Source organism: Panthera pardus, unplaced genomic scaffold, assembly GCF_024362965.1.
Source record: "Panthera pardus isolate Hobbes unplaced genomic scaffold, ASM2436296v1 HiC_scaffold_1, whole genome shotgun sequence".
Classification (NCBI taxonomy): Eukaryota; Metazoa; Chordata; class Mammalia; order Carnivora; family Felidae; genus Panthera; species Panthera pardus.
In genome coordinates, this window is record NW_026526654.1 from 68,022,500 (window position 1) to 68,039,524 (window position 17,025).

Genomic DNA, 17,025 nt, shown 5'->3' on the forward strand with positions numbered 1-17,025 from the left:
TAAGTAGGTCCTCTAACCCTAGTCAAGCCTTCAAATGACTATGGCAGCAAAACCACCTAAACTGCTTCCAAATCACGGACCCACTGAAACTATGAGGTAAGTGTTGTCTGAAAATCACTACATTTTAGGGCCATCTATCATGCAAGTCTAGATAACTGAAACACTAGTATTACCAACAACCTATGTTATATCCTCTCCAAAATACCAAGCATTGTTTTAAATTCCTGACTAGACCCCAACTAGTACAAAATGCCAATCTCTTCTCATCATTGGCTAGCATTCTTCGGAATAATTTTTTTTTTTTTAATTAAAAGCCAAAGTTTTGGACTTTTAATTATAACTTTATCACAATTTTCAATAGTTTTATGGCTCTAATTTAGTCTCTTTATATATGAGCAAGAAAGACTAATAGATAATGATATATGTATAGTTGACTTGAATATATTACCTATTCTCTTTATATAATCTCTCTCCTTTCTCCTTCCCCCTCCACCACCCATTGTCCTTCTCTGTCTATGTCTCCCTTTCCCCACTAAATAATTCTAGTCAGGATGAGAAAGGAGCTAAGGAAACTGAGATACACTGAAATTTAAAAACTTGTCCAAAGTCTTATAGGTAGTAAGTAAGGGAGCCAAGATTCAAACCAGACCGACTGCTTTCAAATTCTGTGCTCATAATCACTATGCTATGCAGTCTCTCATAGTGTGTGTGTATAATGATCACATATTAAGAACATCAAAATAGGTAGAAGTCCTTATGTTCACCAGTACGGTTACATAGTCACTGCTGACTGATTTTTCCTTCCATGGTATCTACACAGTTAATCACATGATATTAACACTGTTAACAGTTAAATATCAACTGTTCTAAGCAATGAACAAAAGACTGATACATACACACACAAGGACACAAAGGAAAACATGTTTATGTTTTTTTTTAAAGAAAGTCCTAGATGATTCACACATAAATATCAGAATTCAAGGGAAATATTTGTAGGTAGCTCCATAATATGTAATGTCATGCCCCAGTACGTGATCTACAAATCAGTTCCTTGGAGATGTTTAGTGCAATGATGAACACATCACCGTCTACTGTGTTTACTTAGAAAAGGAAAAAGAAAAGAAAAAAAAAACATTAATCCGAGTTACACTGAGAGATTTTTATTAACTTAAACTGCCATTATTAATTTTGTCTGCCAAGTCCTTAGTGAATATACCTTTTATTTGATATAAACCTACAGGTTCTTATCAATACCACAGGATCATGAAAACATACAGTAATCAGTGTTTTGTAATGGTTAAAACAATGTTCAAATAACAAGTTACTTCACTGAAATACTTAAAAAGAATATTTTGGGGAGTGTTTGAAGGCTCTGTTTATAAATAGTAATTGATATATTTAGATAGGCATTTGGTTCTGAAGATAAACACTTCTTATATAAAACATTGTTTTAATACATTGCTCTACTAATGAGGCTAAATTACATATATTTCTAGAGCTAAAGAATAAAGCTTTATCTTCATATTTATTTTATTCATAGGACTCTTATCAATGAAGAATGTTGTATCTAACAATAAACTGGCACACTGCGAGTGACATTCCATAGAAGTAAAAAAGAAGGTTGCAACAAAAAAAAGAGATCACTGCGTTACACATTCTTTATACAAAGAGCCCACTCTGAACAGAGAATTAAATGCAGAGCAAATGCTTTTAAAAGTTTTTGTGCCGAGCTGGCAATTACAATCTCCACACAATCAAGAGAAAAGGAACAATAATAATACAGAACACAGTATTTTTAACGATTACATCACATTTAAAACCTTCAGCCATCCTCTGGGTTCTCGGATCAGATCGGCAACTGAAATTTCACGTCCACTTGGGCTTGCTTGGCTAAGGTCACTATTTCAGAGAGCTTTACAACCTGAAAGGAAAATACAAAGCATCTTTTATCTCTTCTTTTCACGAAACCATAAAATGAGAACTACTGATGAATGTGAAATTAATGCACATTAAGTCTTTTTCATTTAAAACATCTGGGCTATTCTGACATTGTTATAAATCACTTCACACTCTTACAAGCATTTGCCACTCTTGAAGGATAGTCAAATCTGACACTATTCACAACTCACGCCTCAATTCAATACTTACTGATTTTATATATATTCCGACTGAAGATGTATATATATTTTATACATATTCCAATTGAATATATATGTGTGATATATGTATACAAATCTTCCTTATTGCTTAAATTTTTTTCTCTTTTAAAGATAGAAACTCTAATTGTCTTAGCTGGATGCCACACAGTGCAAAGCACATCTCAATAAAAATCTGTTTAAATAATATGTACACACCTGAACTTGCAATATTGGGATAGGAGCTTGGGTTTAGGGAGTTAGTTAGTATTTTACTTTTCATCAAGCTGAATTGCAATGTTGTCTCTATAATCTAAGACTAACCAGCTGGTACCATACAAAGCATTACACAAAATAAACATGTCAAAAAACAAACAACAAATTCAGCTTCTCTCCTGCCCAATAGAGTAGTAAAGAGAAGGTTTTGAAGTTAGGCCCCTTGGGTTCAGATCCCATTCTGATACGTATGATGTGATCTTGTGAATAATTTATTTAGCCTCTGTTTCCACATCTATAAAGCCAGAAATTATATAACCACATTTGTAATGAGACAATACCTGTAGAGAAAGCTTAGCATTGCATGCACAAAAAGCAATAAATGGCAGCAGTTGCTATGATCATCATCATCACCATATTATCATCTATACTATTATAACCTCCATAATCTCATAGTCAGAAGAAAAACACTAGTCACAAATTAAACCACCTGCTCACTTTTATCTGTCAGGGGTCCATTTAATCAAGATTCTACGGATTCTTCTACTTTCTTTCCATGTCCACAAAGCTTTCTGGAACACCTCTGTCTACCATTCCTTTGCTCAAAATCTTAAACTCAAGATTAAGTGTAAGTCCCTGTGTCACTAAAGTGCAACTGATTTTTATTTACCAGTGAGTACTTTCCCAAAGTATGTCCCAAAGAAGGACAAAAGACCTTTATTATTTTTACAAAATGATAACATACTAACTTAGCAAATCTCAAAAGCCTATTGCTGATTAAACCATATAGCCCCAGAGTATTCCGTAAAATGTCTATAAACAAAGGTAGGAAAGAATCAAAAGTTCTCATTTTCAAAACACCTTTATGTCTACTATGGGGTGTGCTTCAAGATAGGTTATTAAGTAAAAGAAGTGAGGTAAAATACATATTACCATCAAATAATGTGAGAAATGTAGACAGACAAACACACACAGATACATATACACACACATTATTTGCTTATCATTTTAAAAATTGGAAGGATGAACTAAAGACCTCTTTTAAAAACTGGTTATGTGTGGGGAAAGAAGAAACAGGGAATGAGTATAAAAGCTAGATTCTCTGAATATACCTTGTTTTATAGTTTTGACTTTGGAACCACGCAATATCTATATAATATAAAACAAAAATTCCTTTAAAAATAAATAAATTATGGGTGCCTGGGTGGTTCAGTCAGTTAAGCATCCAACTCGACTTCAGCTCAGGTATTGAACCAGCGCTGTGGGATTGAGCCCTGGGCTGGCTGAGGCTCAGTGCTGAGCGTGGTGCCTGTTTAAGACTCTCTCTCTCCTGCTCCCTCTACCCCTCCCCACCCCCACCTTCCACGTGCATATATGTGCACACTCTCTGTCAAATAAATAAATAAATAAATAAATAAATAAATAAAACTTAGATTCTAAAATGAACAGGCTAATATTGCTAATAATGAGTGTTTTAGCTGCATATTCGGAGCACTGGACCCCTTACACCTATCATCCATCTTACACACTTCGCAAATCTGTCCCTAGATTAGCATAGCCTGCTTACCATTTTAGCAGCTTCATCCAAGTCATCACAAGCAAGAATTTTAAGTCCACTGTCTGTTATCAGGGCCTTAGCATCATCAACTCTTGTACCTGGAAATGATTTATGCAAATATAAAGATGTTTTAAATATTTACACAAAATCATTTAAAATGTCTGCCACAATATGAAATTTCAACATAGGAGTACTTCCATTATTTAATATAAATGCTTCTAAAACCAAAGAAAATACTGTAAAAGTCCAGAGTTACCTCATGAAATATCTTGGTTTACCATGTCAATGGTAACTCAGGAAAGTCAGAATTCAAAACAAAGCACAACAAATAAATCATGTGCCAAATTATACCAAGCAAAATTATAAATATTTTTGCCCAATGTCAGAATTTTTTTTAAACCCACATTTAAAAAAATTCCTATTACATAACATTTTTATTTGAAAGACATAGCTATTTGAAAACTGTATTTTAAATGAACCGAACTCCTTGGAATTAGGAACTTTTAAACAATTCGAGTTCAAGGAACAACTGCAAGATATCTTTTACACTCACCTTGTAACCGTACCACAATTGGTATTTTAATTTCCAAATCCTTTACTGCCATAACGATACCCTGTGCAATAACATCACACCGCATGATTCCTCCAAAAATGTTAACCAGAATAGCCAGTACCTGTGAATAAAATGCTTTTTGTAGATTAAAACTTAAAAACCAAGGAGTAGGTATCCTTCCTTCCCAAGAAAATACTAGTGTCTGCCTTAGGATACAAATTAATTCCATGGTAACATTTTCAGATCAAACCATCATACTCTCTGTACTCTCATCACTAAAATTTATGCAGCCCACCACCCACCAGAACTTATTCTCCCCAATCTGGGTAATTTCAATGACTGGCTCATATTCTCTAGTCTCCTCCCATATGACAAAGACTTCCGGACTGCATTTACTCGTTTTCTATTAAGCATAGCCATACACCACACCAACAAGACTGCCCCAGATCATGATTTAAGATAATGTCACATGCAAGATCTCCAATTTAGTGTTCACTACCTGACTATCATTCGTTCTTCATTTATCCCCATCAACTCAACCAACTTCTCACACAAAGCAGAACCTCAAAATCACTCAACTTCTCCTGAATACCCACTCCTGGCTACACTTCACATCCAAACCTCAAGGCCCGTTTGGATCAGCATTCTTTCATCATCACTGATAAGTCTGAATCACTGTTCTTTGATCATTTCCTCCCCCAAATCTTTTTTATTTCTTAAAGAGTCTTAGTTCAGGAATACCTGGGTGGCTCAGTTGATTGAGTGCCAGACTCTTGGTTTCAGCTGAGGTCATGATCTCACAGTTCATGAGTTCAAGCCCCACATCGGGCTCGCTGCTGTCAGCATGGAGCCTGCGTCAGATCCCGTGTCCCCTCTCTCTCTACCCCTCTCCCACCCATGCTCTCTCTCTCTCTCTCTCTCAAAAATAAAACATTAAAAAAACAAAAAAAAAAAAGTCTTCATTCACCTATACCAGAGCTTCCAACTAGTGAGCTACAAATGATACAAATGGGTCACAGACATACCAAGATATTGTTCCCCTCTACCCTTTGGGCAGCTAGGAAGGTTCTGGGACAGCTAGGGCCTCTGGGACAGTGGCCTCTGACTATAAGCAACCTTCTCTATTTATCGCCTATACCCCTTTGAAATATCATCTTCTGTGAATGACAGGACATTAAAAAGGTTGAAAAACACTGAACAATGCTATCCATTCCTTATCTTTACCACTCTTATTTCTAGACCTTTAAGAAATGAAGAAATAGACTAGAATTCATAATGACCTTGGCACCCTCTTATCTCCCTCCCTCCCACCTCATCCTGCATAGCTTCAACGCATACCCCAAGCATCATCTAACACTCTGGACTTAAAGTTACTAGATCTCTACAATGTCACTTTTACCTCCAGTCCATTTCAACTAATTACCACCAAAGCCAAATCCTTGACTTGACCAGAATGAACGTTTCTAGAATATCAGCTATGTAAATCACACTCTGCTTAACCTCCTCTCCTTGTGCCTATTATCTCTAACTCCATCAAAACCCAGTCTTTTCCTCTTAAAAGCCTCTACTCCCTGAACCTTGTTCTAATTTCCCAGACTCTCAGCAGATCTGACTTTCTTCACTACCGAGCCCAGAACCTGTGGCTGAGCAATCCAATGATACTGTCAGCTGCATGCTTAATTCCTCCATACCCTACCTCTGTCAAGACCAGTATGCCTCTGCCATCCCTTCAAAGAGTGCACCACTGGATGATTTCAACCAATCAGTTTACTCATCCCAACTTCAAGGAAAAGCAAAAAAATGAGAACAACAACAACAACCCTGATACACTAGCGTAACCTGAAGGGTGGCACAATAATGACTCTTCATCAGCAACCCTTTCTTTAGTGGTCTGTCTCATACATCTCACTTCCCTCATAAGTCTCCTATCCCACTTCAAGGACTCTCATTTTTAACACGTGATCTTCCTTTCTCCAATGACACCTCAAGGAGAGAGTCGAAAACTAATCTCATCCCCTAATTACTGTGTTGTATCTCCCCAGGCCTTCACTCTGTTGACTATACTCACTCTCTTCTTCATCCTCAAATCTCTTCTCTCTCCAGCTAGAAACAGCTCATCTTCCTGGTCTTCTAAACAAACAAGCAAACAAACACACACTAAATAGCTCTCCTCGATCCCACCTCCATTCAACTGCTAACACTATGTTCTTCTGTGCCTTCAGAAAAAGTACCCTGAAAACGTAATCTCGCCTGGATGTCTCCATTCCCTCAATTCCTGATCACAGTTCAACCCATTACAACCTGGTCTCTGCCCCCTTCTCCCCTACTGTTCTTGCTAGGGTTCCCAATCATCAGTTCAATCCTTACTCTGCCTGATCACTCCTGCAGATGGACACTACTGCCCATCCCTTACTTCTCAAAACCCTGCACCTTGCCCTTGGATGTCACCGCTTTCTCCTCATCAGCAACTATCTGTCGGTTTCTTTTTTCTCTTTTATTGGGTCTTCCTTCTCTATTCAATCCTTCTTCCGGGAGGGCGGGGAGGGGAGGGGAGGAGAAGGGGAGAAGGTTCCACTCTTGGTTTCCTCATCTCACTCACATGGGTCATGTTACCAACTCCTAACACTTCAACTTTTCTCACAGTGCTGAGGACTGTCAAATATACATCCAACCATTATAGGAAGTATAGTATCCTTACCACTGCCTGCTAGATACAGTCACCACAACCCAAACTTAACACATTCATTCAGAAATACCTATTTCTCTACTTTGCCTCTGACAGCACAAAAGGTATCACCACCCAATGATTCCCTCCAACCAAGAGTCCTAAAGTTAACCTAACCAACCCTTCTCCATGGCCTCCCAACACAAAACGGGGGAAAAATGAATTTAATGATTCTATTTCAGAAATGCCTCTAAATCAGGTTTCTTTCCTTTATTCTTACTGACACTGCCTTTGTCCAGGACTTCTCAATATTTTTGAACAAGTAGGTATAACAACCAAATTGATCTCTCCTGACAGTGCCTCTCTTCTCTCCATTTCACCCTATAGTAGCAGAGTTACTTTCTTTTAAACATATATTAATATTACATGTTTAATATAATTATTATATATCATATAACTATAACATATAATATATAATAATGATATAATATATAATTAAATATATATTAAGTCATATATACAATTAATAAAGAGAAAGGGGATGGAGATATATACATACACGCACACACACACATATATATATGATATATATATGATATATATGGACTAGGATAAGGGGGTTAAAATCCAAATTCCCTAACTACAGATAAAAGAGATCTTTACAGTGTGGTCTCAACTGCCAACATTAATCATTCATTCCAATAATGCTATATTCTTATGCATAAGCATCTTCCCATTCCATAAACACAGTGGTCTTCTTTGGACTCTACATGCCTTTGTATATTCTTCCTCTTGCCTAACTCATTCAATTTCTCAAGACAGCTCAAGGAATCATTCATTCAGTGAAGGCCACCCTGATTCTCCCAGTTACCGGCTCAGTCTTCTGTTCTTCCACAACACTACACTCACTTTATCACCCCAGTCAGACTATAAATGCCTTGAGCAAAGTAACCATGTATTCCCAAATGCCAAGTACAGTGTCCAACACAAAGAGACATGGTAAGTATACAGCTACTTCAATGCTATCTACATTGTCTCCCTAGGTTCCTGGCCTGTTTCCAACTCCAATGCCCTTCCTGTCAGCCCACAACACTGGAAGTCTTCATATGCTTTTCTCTATTCTTGTCCCTAGGCCCTAAAAGCCATACCTAGAAAAGTAATTAGAATTTTAGTTCACGTTAGTAAGTATTCAACAGTTAAATAATTAGATAATACTCTGCTTTTTAGAGTTTATCCCAAAAGAAGCTACAGAAATATAGTTCTAATAAGATTTGTTTACTTTTTTGAATAGTTATTAAACAAGGGAAATAAAGCACTTTTATTTCTCATTTTAGTTCAATGCTTTTTGTAAAACTAAATATGGCAAATAATTCTATAGGCTCAAAGAATGGTAAATTAAATTTTTAAAAACAATTCTAGAGTCTAGCATCACAAGTAAAATGTACATTGTCGGCATCATCAATAATAAATATTTATCAATGACCTCTGTGTACTAAGCATTATTCCAGCCACAGGAAAAGGAAAGAGTAAGAAATTATCTTTACCAATGAGGAATTCTCAGTTCTAAATTCAGTAAAACTAGTTCTAAGGTAGCCACTATCTTATTTTTCTATTAAGTCTTACAAAACCCACATTGGTCACATAGTAGATATACTTCTTTAAAAAATGACCGATAATATGTCTATCTTTTGGATCATGTTTCACATCTCTTGTGTTCTGATAATCATTTATAAAGTCAGAGTTCTAACTTATGGCATATCTGCATATGACAGATTTATGCAAACATTAAAATGAGTGTTTTACAAGCACAACATAGTAAATGGAAAAAGTGGCTCAAAATATGTTAGCCAAAAAATTCAAAATATATATTTTGAAAGATATATATGAATGAGTGAACTTGATGGCATGTGAATTATATCTTAATAAAGTTGTTTCTATAAAAAATACATATGCAAATAAAGTTGTTTCTATAAAAATATATATGCAAACAGGAAGAGAGAGAAAGGAAAATAGGAAGTGTGTGTATGAGAAATTTTGTGTGTGTGTGTGTGTGTGTGCATGCACATGTGTGTGAAATATACAAGAACTAACAAGTCAAGAAAAAATGATCAAGTCAATAGTAACAAAAATTACCTGTGAATAGAATTTAAAATAATTTTAATTTTGTTTGTAGCTTTGTAGATTTTTTGAGATTTCTGGGCTTTTATGGTCAACTAGCATCTCCAGAATTTTTCCACAGGAATGGCTTCTACACCAGATCACTACCATTTATAGTATTACCTAATACCATCTAATATATCTTCATCTTGTTTTCTAAATTAGAGTGGGAATCTTTATCTTTTTTTTCTAGTTAACTTTTATTGCATTATTTCAGGAGCTTTTTCCAAACTAGTGATGTCTTTTTGAATTATAACGGTCTACTCTTGTAATGACCACATCTACTAATTAATCAAGTTACTTCTCGTCATTCGAATTTTACCTTTTTATCTGAAGTGATGAGTTTAAATGCTTCTGTTACTTGATGGACTGTAGCACCACCACCAACATCAAGAAAGTTCGCTGGAGTCCCTCCATGAAGTTTTATTATATCCATTGTGGCCATAGCCAAACCAGCACCATTTACTATCAAGAGGGGAAAATGATTTGTATAAGCAACAGACCCAGAGAAAACAAACTAAGCTCAGCCAATCCAACTTTAACATAAAAACACACAGTACCTAGGCAGCCTATATTTCCGTCAAGGCCAATGTAGTTCAGATCTGCCTTAGCTGCATCTTTGTCCCTTTCGTCTTCCTGGGTCCAGTCCTGTAAGTCAAAGATTTTCTTCTGACGATAAGCTGAATTAGAATCAAAATTAATCTTTGCATCCATGCACAGCACTGTGAAAGGAAGAAAAAGAAAGTGATCTTAATTTCAAGACAGACACAATAAACTAACCAATAGTAGTTCTTAGTTTAGGGGAAAATTAGGTTTTGTTATTTATTGAAAGTATTTCAATTTATGTTCACAATGTATTCAAACTGTTTATTAAAAAAGAATATTTGGGAATTAAAACTGCTCCATCAAAGTTAGTAGTTCCACACCCACCCTAGGCAGATGATAACAGATAAAAGAGAAAAAAAAGTCCACTTCAAAAACACTTAAAATTTGTTTTAAAATTGCCAAAAATTAACCATCCATGCACCTGGCTAACCCTGTCACTTGCACCCTGGACCCCACTCCCTCTCACTTACTCAGAGACATTGTTCTGGCAATTCTACCTTTCCTGCATTATAAAGTGCCCCCCTTTACCTACTGGCTAAATCCCAACAACTTGCAAAAATGCTGTTATTTTTCCCACCTTAAAAAAGAAAGAAAAATATATTTTGCAACCTCTTCCCCCTTACCCTTCACTTCATGTACAGCAAAAGTCCTTGAACAAATTGTCTGTTTAAACCAAGGGTCAGCAAAAAAACAATATGGCCCATGGCCCAGATATGGCCTATGCCTATTTGGTATTGCCTGTAAGCAAAGAATGGGTTTCACATTTTTACATATTTTTAATGGGTTGTGAAGAACAAAGAAGGGAAAAGAAAGAAGGAGAACAAAAATATGAAGAAAAGCATCATTCGTGGCCTACAAAACCTAAAATATTTACATCTGCCAGCCCCTTTGCCTAAACTCATGGTACAAATTTTTCTCCTGCAATCCTCCCTTAAACCCATTCTAATCAGGTTTTACTTCAAGCACTCTACCAAAATGACTCATATGAAGGTCAATTCTCCCAACTTCACTTTTCAGTGCTTTATCCCTTCCTCACCCCAATATAACTGCAACATTCTCCTTGCTGTACTTGATAAAAGGCTGAAAGAAGTGATCGGTTTCAGCCCAGAAGCCTGCCCAACATGAGACAAAGTTTCAAGTCCTGCTAAGTTAACTACAAATAACAATAAAAATCAACATTCTTCCAGAGGAAAATAAAAGAATTTCGTCTCTACACCATATTTTACAAAATGTCCAGTATGCAACTAAAAATTACTATATCCATGAAAGAAAAATAGGAAAGTGTGACCAATGGTAAAGAGAAAAAGGAGACAAGAAAAACCAAACCCAACACGATCCAGATTTAAAATCAGAGGACTGTGAAAGTTATTTTAAATATGCTTAAGGATTTAAAGAAAAATATGGCCATAATAAAGGACTAGATAGGTACCTCAGTAGCAAATAAAACTATAAAAAAAAAATCTAGAACTAAAAAGCACAACACCTAAAATGATAAATTCACTGGGTGGGCTTAACAACATATTTATTAGAGATGGGTCAATGGACTTTAAGATAGATAAACAGAAGTTATCCAATCTGGAGGGGGCGGGGGGGGGGGGGGGAAGTGACCTGTTAAACAGTATCATGTTATCTAACATGTAATATTGGAAGTAGAAAGAAGAATGGGGCAGGAGAAAGTATTTGAAAGGACAAAAAAAGACATATCAACCTAGATTTCTATGTCCAGTTTATAGTAATTTGTTACAGCAACCACTGGGAACTAACACAGCTGCCAAAGGACATCAACAGAAACTTTGCAGTCTACTGAGGAAAATGTATGTCCGATAAACATGAAAAATTCTCAACATCACAAATAATCAAAGAATTGAAAAATAAGATACCATGTCCTGATTAGCAGTTTGACAGAGTTTAAAACCAAGATAACAGTCACTTCTGGCACAAGTAGGCATTGAAATGGACACTCTGTAAGTTAGAACAACTTTTCCAGACAACAATCTGGCAAAATACATCTCAAAATGTTATTATCCTGGCCCAATAATCAAACATGTTAAAATATCATTACTCTTCAATTCCAAAATTCTACTTCTAAGATTCTATGCGAAAGTTAATCAAGGCTGCAAAGACTTATATACAAATAATATACAAGCCTTTAAAAACTGAAAAATATTTAACATCAAAAATTTTATCATGTAGTCTTAAGTTTAAAAAGGGAAAGATATAAACTGAATAGATAATATGATCCCAATTACAGAACAGGCTGAAATGAACTAAAATATTAAAAAGGATGTTTGTGGTGGGGTGGGGGGGATCTGGGTGGCTCAGTCAGCTAAGCATCCAAGTCTTGATCCCGGCTCAGGCCATAAATTTCACGGTTCGTGAGATCAAGCCCTATGTCAGGCTCCGTGCTGACAGTGTGGAGCCTACTTGGGATTTTCTCTCCCTCTCTCTCTGTCCCTCCCTGCTTTCTCTACCTCTCGCTCCCAAAATAAATAATAAATAAACTTTAAGGAAAAAAAAAAAAAACGATGGTAGGTAATGAGGTTATAGGAAGTTTTTCCAACCTACCTATGTTTCTTGGTACTTTGCAAATTTTCTGTAAATACGATGCCCTTAATCAAAAAGGAAAAAAAAAAAAAAAAAAAAAAAAACTCCTTCAAAATATATAGAAATGCATACAAAGAAAAGAAAAGATAAACTAAAATACAAAGGGAAAAAAATTAGTTTTTAAGAGAACAAAGACATTCCCTCACCAACAGAATATGGCTGTAGAATTTCACAGCTGAAAGTAATTCAGGAGTCTTGCTTTCAATGTTATTATTACAGAAGCAAAACAAAACAAAAAAACTTTTATACAAATAATTCTCCTTCACTGAACATTTCATTTTGAAAATGTGCATCAGCCTTTACTCTTTATAAAAAAATTTTTTAGTTTTATAAATGACCTCTATGATCACAAGAGAATTTACTCATTCTTCTTTATACAATCATATAAATGACCAACTAAAAATCCATTTCTATAATAAAGAATGTACCTAATTAAAAGTATACAAGTGAAAGATGATCTACAAATGCTTAAGAGATTAAAATATCCAAAGTGACTTGAAACAAAATCAAGTAATGCAGTTAATATAAAGTATCAAGAAAAATTTAGGCTACAATAATGCAACTTATATTTTTTAAATGGCTATACATGGAAGGTATGATCATTCAGAATCTGATTTTCCTTTAAATACATGCAAAAGAAAAGGTGTAAAGTGACAAGCTAATCTTACTTCTCTGTTGGATAGAAATATTAAAAGGAAGCAAGCACCAGACTCTACCCTTTGTATAATAAAGACCCATGACAACTCTAAAGTCTGAAACTTGTGGGAGACTAAGATGGCTAGTTCCTCAAAACTACTGCCATTTACTCACTACGACACTAATTACTCTCATCAGCACTGCCCAAAAGAACTTTCTGCAATGATGGCAATATTCTGTATGTGTGCTATCTGATAAGGTAACCACATGTGGCTACCGAGCAGTTGCAATGTGACTAGTTCGACTGAGGAATATTTTAATTAATTTTAATCGCCACGTGTGGCTGGAAGCCCCCATACTGGACAGTGCAGCTTTAACCTCCCTGTGTGTACATAAATATACACTTTAAGTGTTTGTTTTAATAGGTATTTATCCTTCATATTTGTTCACATTCAATTTATTATAAAATAAGTTTCTACATAGGAAAGAGTTCACTTCCTTATGAATTCAACTTCCTTACTGAAGCATACAATTGGTGGATAAATACAGAATCAGTGTTTGATAAAAAAGAAAAGATCCCTTACCGGCTCCATCCGAATCCTCTACCATTGGATTTATTTCTACCATAGTTGCATCATATTTCAGGAAAAGGTTGTAAAGCTTGATCATATTTTCTGCTGCAGAGTCCACAATATTAGGTGGAAATCCCATCTTCTGTGCAAGCTGAAATCAATTTGTCTCTTTATTATATGTATGTTGCATATGTCCAATCAACATTAAATTACGTAAATAAAAACCTTCTAGCTTATCACTTAAATAAGTATGAATTGTTTGTAGTCAAACATGAATGACTGAAATAGCAGCCACTATACTACTAAGTGGTTCAATAAAACTTTGTATTCAAAATTCCCACAAGACAAGTAGTATGGCCATTTTACAAATGAGAAAGAGATTCAGAGAAATGAAGTCCTGACTAGATTCCAGTTCCAGTGTTTATTCCATTGCCTTCATATTGCCTCTAAGCCTTATGGCAAACCTAAACTGAAAGAGGCTTATATTTTATTAAAAGACATATAAAAGGTGGACTGACAATCCCAATGGTCCAAATGACGGCAAAAATATTAAATCACTTGATTTTACCTTTTAAGTAATGTATGAACAGTGTCTACCAAGCAATTAGGACGCATTCAGTCAAACCAGTATAACTGCATTCATTCAGAAATCTACTGAGTATCTAATATAAGATAGGCCCAAAAGATACAGTTACTTAAGCTTCTATTCTAATAGAGGGGTGTACAGTCTTGAGCAGAGATTCCTAACTAGATATATACCTGAAGAGCTTTTTAAAAAATACACATACCAAAGTTCCAAACTAGAAGTTCTGGTTTACAAGTCCTACAGTGGACCAAGCCTTTCATAATTTTTGAAGTTCCATAAGCAATTCTGAACCACTGATACAGAAGCTACATGTCTATATATTTATTCTAACTGCTGCAATTGCTCAAGAACACTATGAAGGAGGTTTTCCTCTTTTCTAACTACTATCTAAGGCTGCAATACATTTGAATTTTAATTACAGAAAATCTTAAATTCTTTAAGGGTGAATATGATTTTTGCAAAAAGTCAAATACCAGTAAGAGGATAATCAGCCAAAAAAAATGGCATTTTCAATTAAGACTTATCTCATATAGAGAATAATATGAAATAAATGAGAATAATTAAATATTATTTCATTAAGAAAGATTTTCACTAGGTTATAATCTACCATTTTAGATCTAAATATTTGAGAATTGCAACAGAATTCTGATCAACCCAGAAAGACATTAATTTGCCAAACACTGTGCTAGGTAGCATTTCTGCTCTTCACTCAAAGAGCTATAACCTGAGTAGATTATTCCTTCAAGTGTTCTTCAAAATCAAGCATTCTTTCTCATCTAAATTTAACTGTCCAGTCATCATTCTCACATAACTACCTAATGAATCAAGTCTCTCTCTGTCCCCTTTAAACCTTTATACCATTATCTTGCTTCAATGACTTTATCAAGGTAATTTTGCTATCTCCTTTAAACTTTTGTGCTAGTCAAAAATTCTTGCTCTACTGTACTTCAATATCATAAGCTTATTTTGACAGAGTTTCCCACTAATACACATTAATTTTATTCAAACTTTAATATTCAAACTTTTCTTTTAAGATGGGTCACTTATTTTTCATATCCAAACTAAACAATTTAATAGCAGTATTCCAACCTTACCAGTCAACTCTCACAGGCTATGGTATTAAACTTCACGGTTGGGTTTTTTTGTTTTTTTTTTTTTTGGAGAAGGTGGTGGACAGAAAGTGGGGAAGAAGCACACAAAAAAGGACAGTACAGAAGACTAAAGTATAGGCAAAAATTATTGTTTATGTGCAGACACTAAAAGCCCATAGCTTTCATCAGATTCTCAAAAGTATCCATCAACCACTTCCCTCCAAAAAAATCAGATTATAGGAATATATAAGACAGTGTCCCTACCATTCCATACAATTTACAGGAAACAAAGGGGAGATTGGAACACATTAAATGCCACCATGGGTATGTAAAATCCAGGCTATGATAAACAATAAACCATAATCACCCCAGTTGCTTCAACAAACGAAAGAAGGATGAAGAGAGTGAGGGAAAGAAAACTTATAAATTAGAAAAAGACCTATGAGACAATAACCAATAGCAATGAAAGACCTTATATGGATCCCAACTCATACAAATTATAATTCTCATACAAATCTTAAATTCTTTAAGGGTGTATATGATTTTTGCAAAAAGTCAAATACCAGTAAGTAGAGGATAATCAGCCTGAGAAATTATATACAAATTATAAAAGAAAAAAAAAATGAAAAACTTGAGACAAGGGAATTTGAATGAATGGGTAGGTAATGATTATAAAGAATTATTAATTTTACTAGGTATGACAATGGTATAGGGGCTAATTAAAATAATCCTTGCCTTTTAAAGACAAGTATTAAAATACTTAAGGAAAATATTGTAGATACTTCTAAAAAATTTTTTTAACATTTCTTTATTTTTGAGAGACAGAGCATGAGTGGGGGAGGGGCAGAGAGAGAGAGGGAGACACAAAATCTGAAGCAGGCTCCAGGCTCTGAACTGTCAGCACAGAGCCCGATGAGGGGCTTGAACTCACAAACTGTGAGATCATGACCTGAGCAGAAGTTGGATGCTTAACTGACTGAGCCATCCAGGCACCCCTACTGTAGATACTTTAAAGGCTTCAATTTCAAACAAGATATTAACATGCATTGACACTAAAAAGTTTTTTAAAAAAGTTTTGTCAATCACTTAACTTATACAAAGTTAATTCTCTTTCTTTTTTTAAGTATTACAATTATCCAATAAAGCTAGGTAGAAATTCTTCAGAATACAACATACCCGGACAGCTTGTTCCTTTTTAATGCCTTCTACAATATCAATAGGTTCTTTCACTATGGCCTCAGGAGTCTCAGCAGCAACATCTTCAATGTTGACACCACCTTGAGAACTTCCTATTAATACAGGACCCTAGCAAGAGGGGAAACAGCCAAAACATCTAGATTTTATTTTTGGACCCATCAATAAAATTTTAAAACCTATTTATGCACACTATCAGATTTATGTATCTATCACTCCCCACTCCTATCTTTAAATTTCCATGAGAATTTATCCTTACATCTCCTGCACAGTACCCCTTTATAAATGTTCAACTGAAATAATGGAAAAGAAGCGAAAAAGTAGAGGAAGACAAGAGCTCACCTGTGAGACAAAAAGGTTAAAAATATACACAAAACTTATACCAAATTAAGTTAATATAAATATGTACATATAAAATATAACCTACAAATTTTTCCTAAGAACTGAAGGAC

At 35.1% G+C, this 17,025-nt stretch overlaps 1 protein-coding gene across 4 annotated transcripts in view; it reads right to left on the reverse strand.

Moving 5' to 3' along the window:
- Positions 1–1,138: 1,138 nt before the first annotated feature.
- The window catches only part of SUCLA2 (succinate-CoA ligase ADP-forming subunit beta), a 43,372-nt gene continuing 27,485 nt past the window's right edge, over positions 1,139–17,025 (reverse strand). For all 4 annotated transcript variants that reach the window (XM_019447563.2, XM_053899511.1, XM_053899500.1 and 1 more), the window contains exons 5-11: positions 16,556–16,684; positions 13,715–13,853; positions 9,845–10,006; positions 9,607–9,749; positions 4,463–4,583; positions 3,919–4,007; positions 1,139–1,921 (exon numbers count right to left, since the gene is read on the reverse strand). In XM_019447563.2, the coding sequence (XP_019303108.1) occupies positions 1,847–1,921; positions 3,919–4,007; positions 4,463–4,583; positions 9,607–9,749; positions 9,845–10,006; positions 13,715–13,853; positions 16,556–16,684 (858 nt within the window). In that variant the 3' untranslated portion in view covers positions 1,139–1,846. The remainder of the gene's footprint in view (positions 1,922–3,918; positions 4,008–4,462; positions 4,584–9,606; positions 9,750–9,844; positions 10,007–13,714; positions 13,854–16,555; positions 16,685–17,025) is intronic.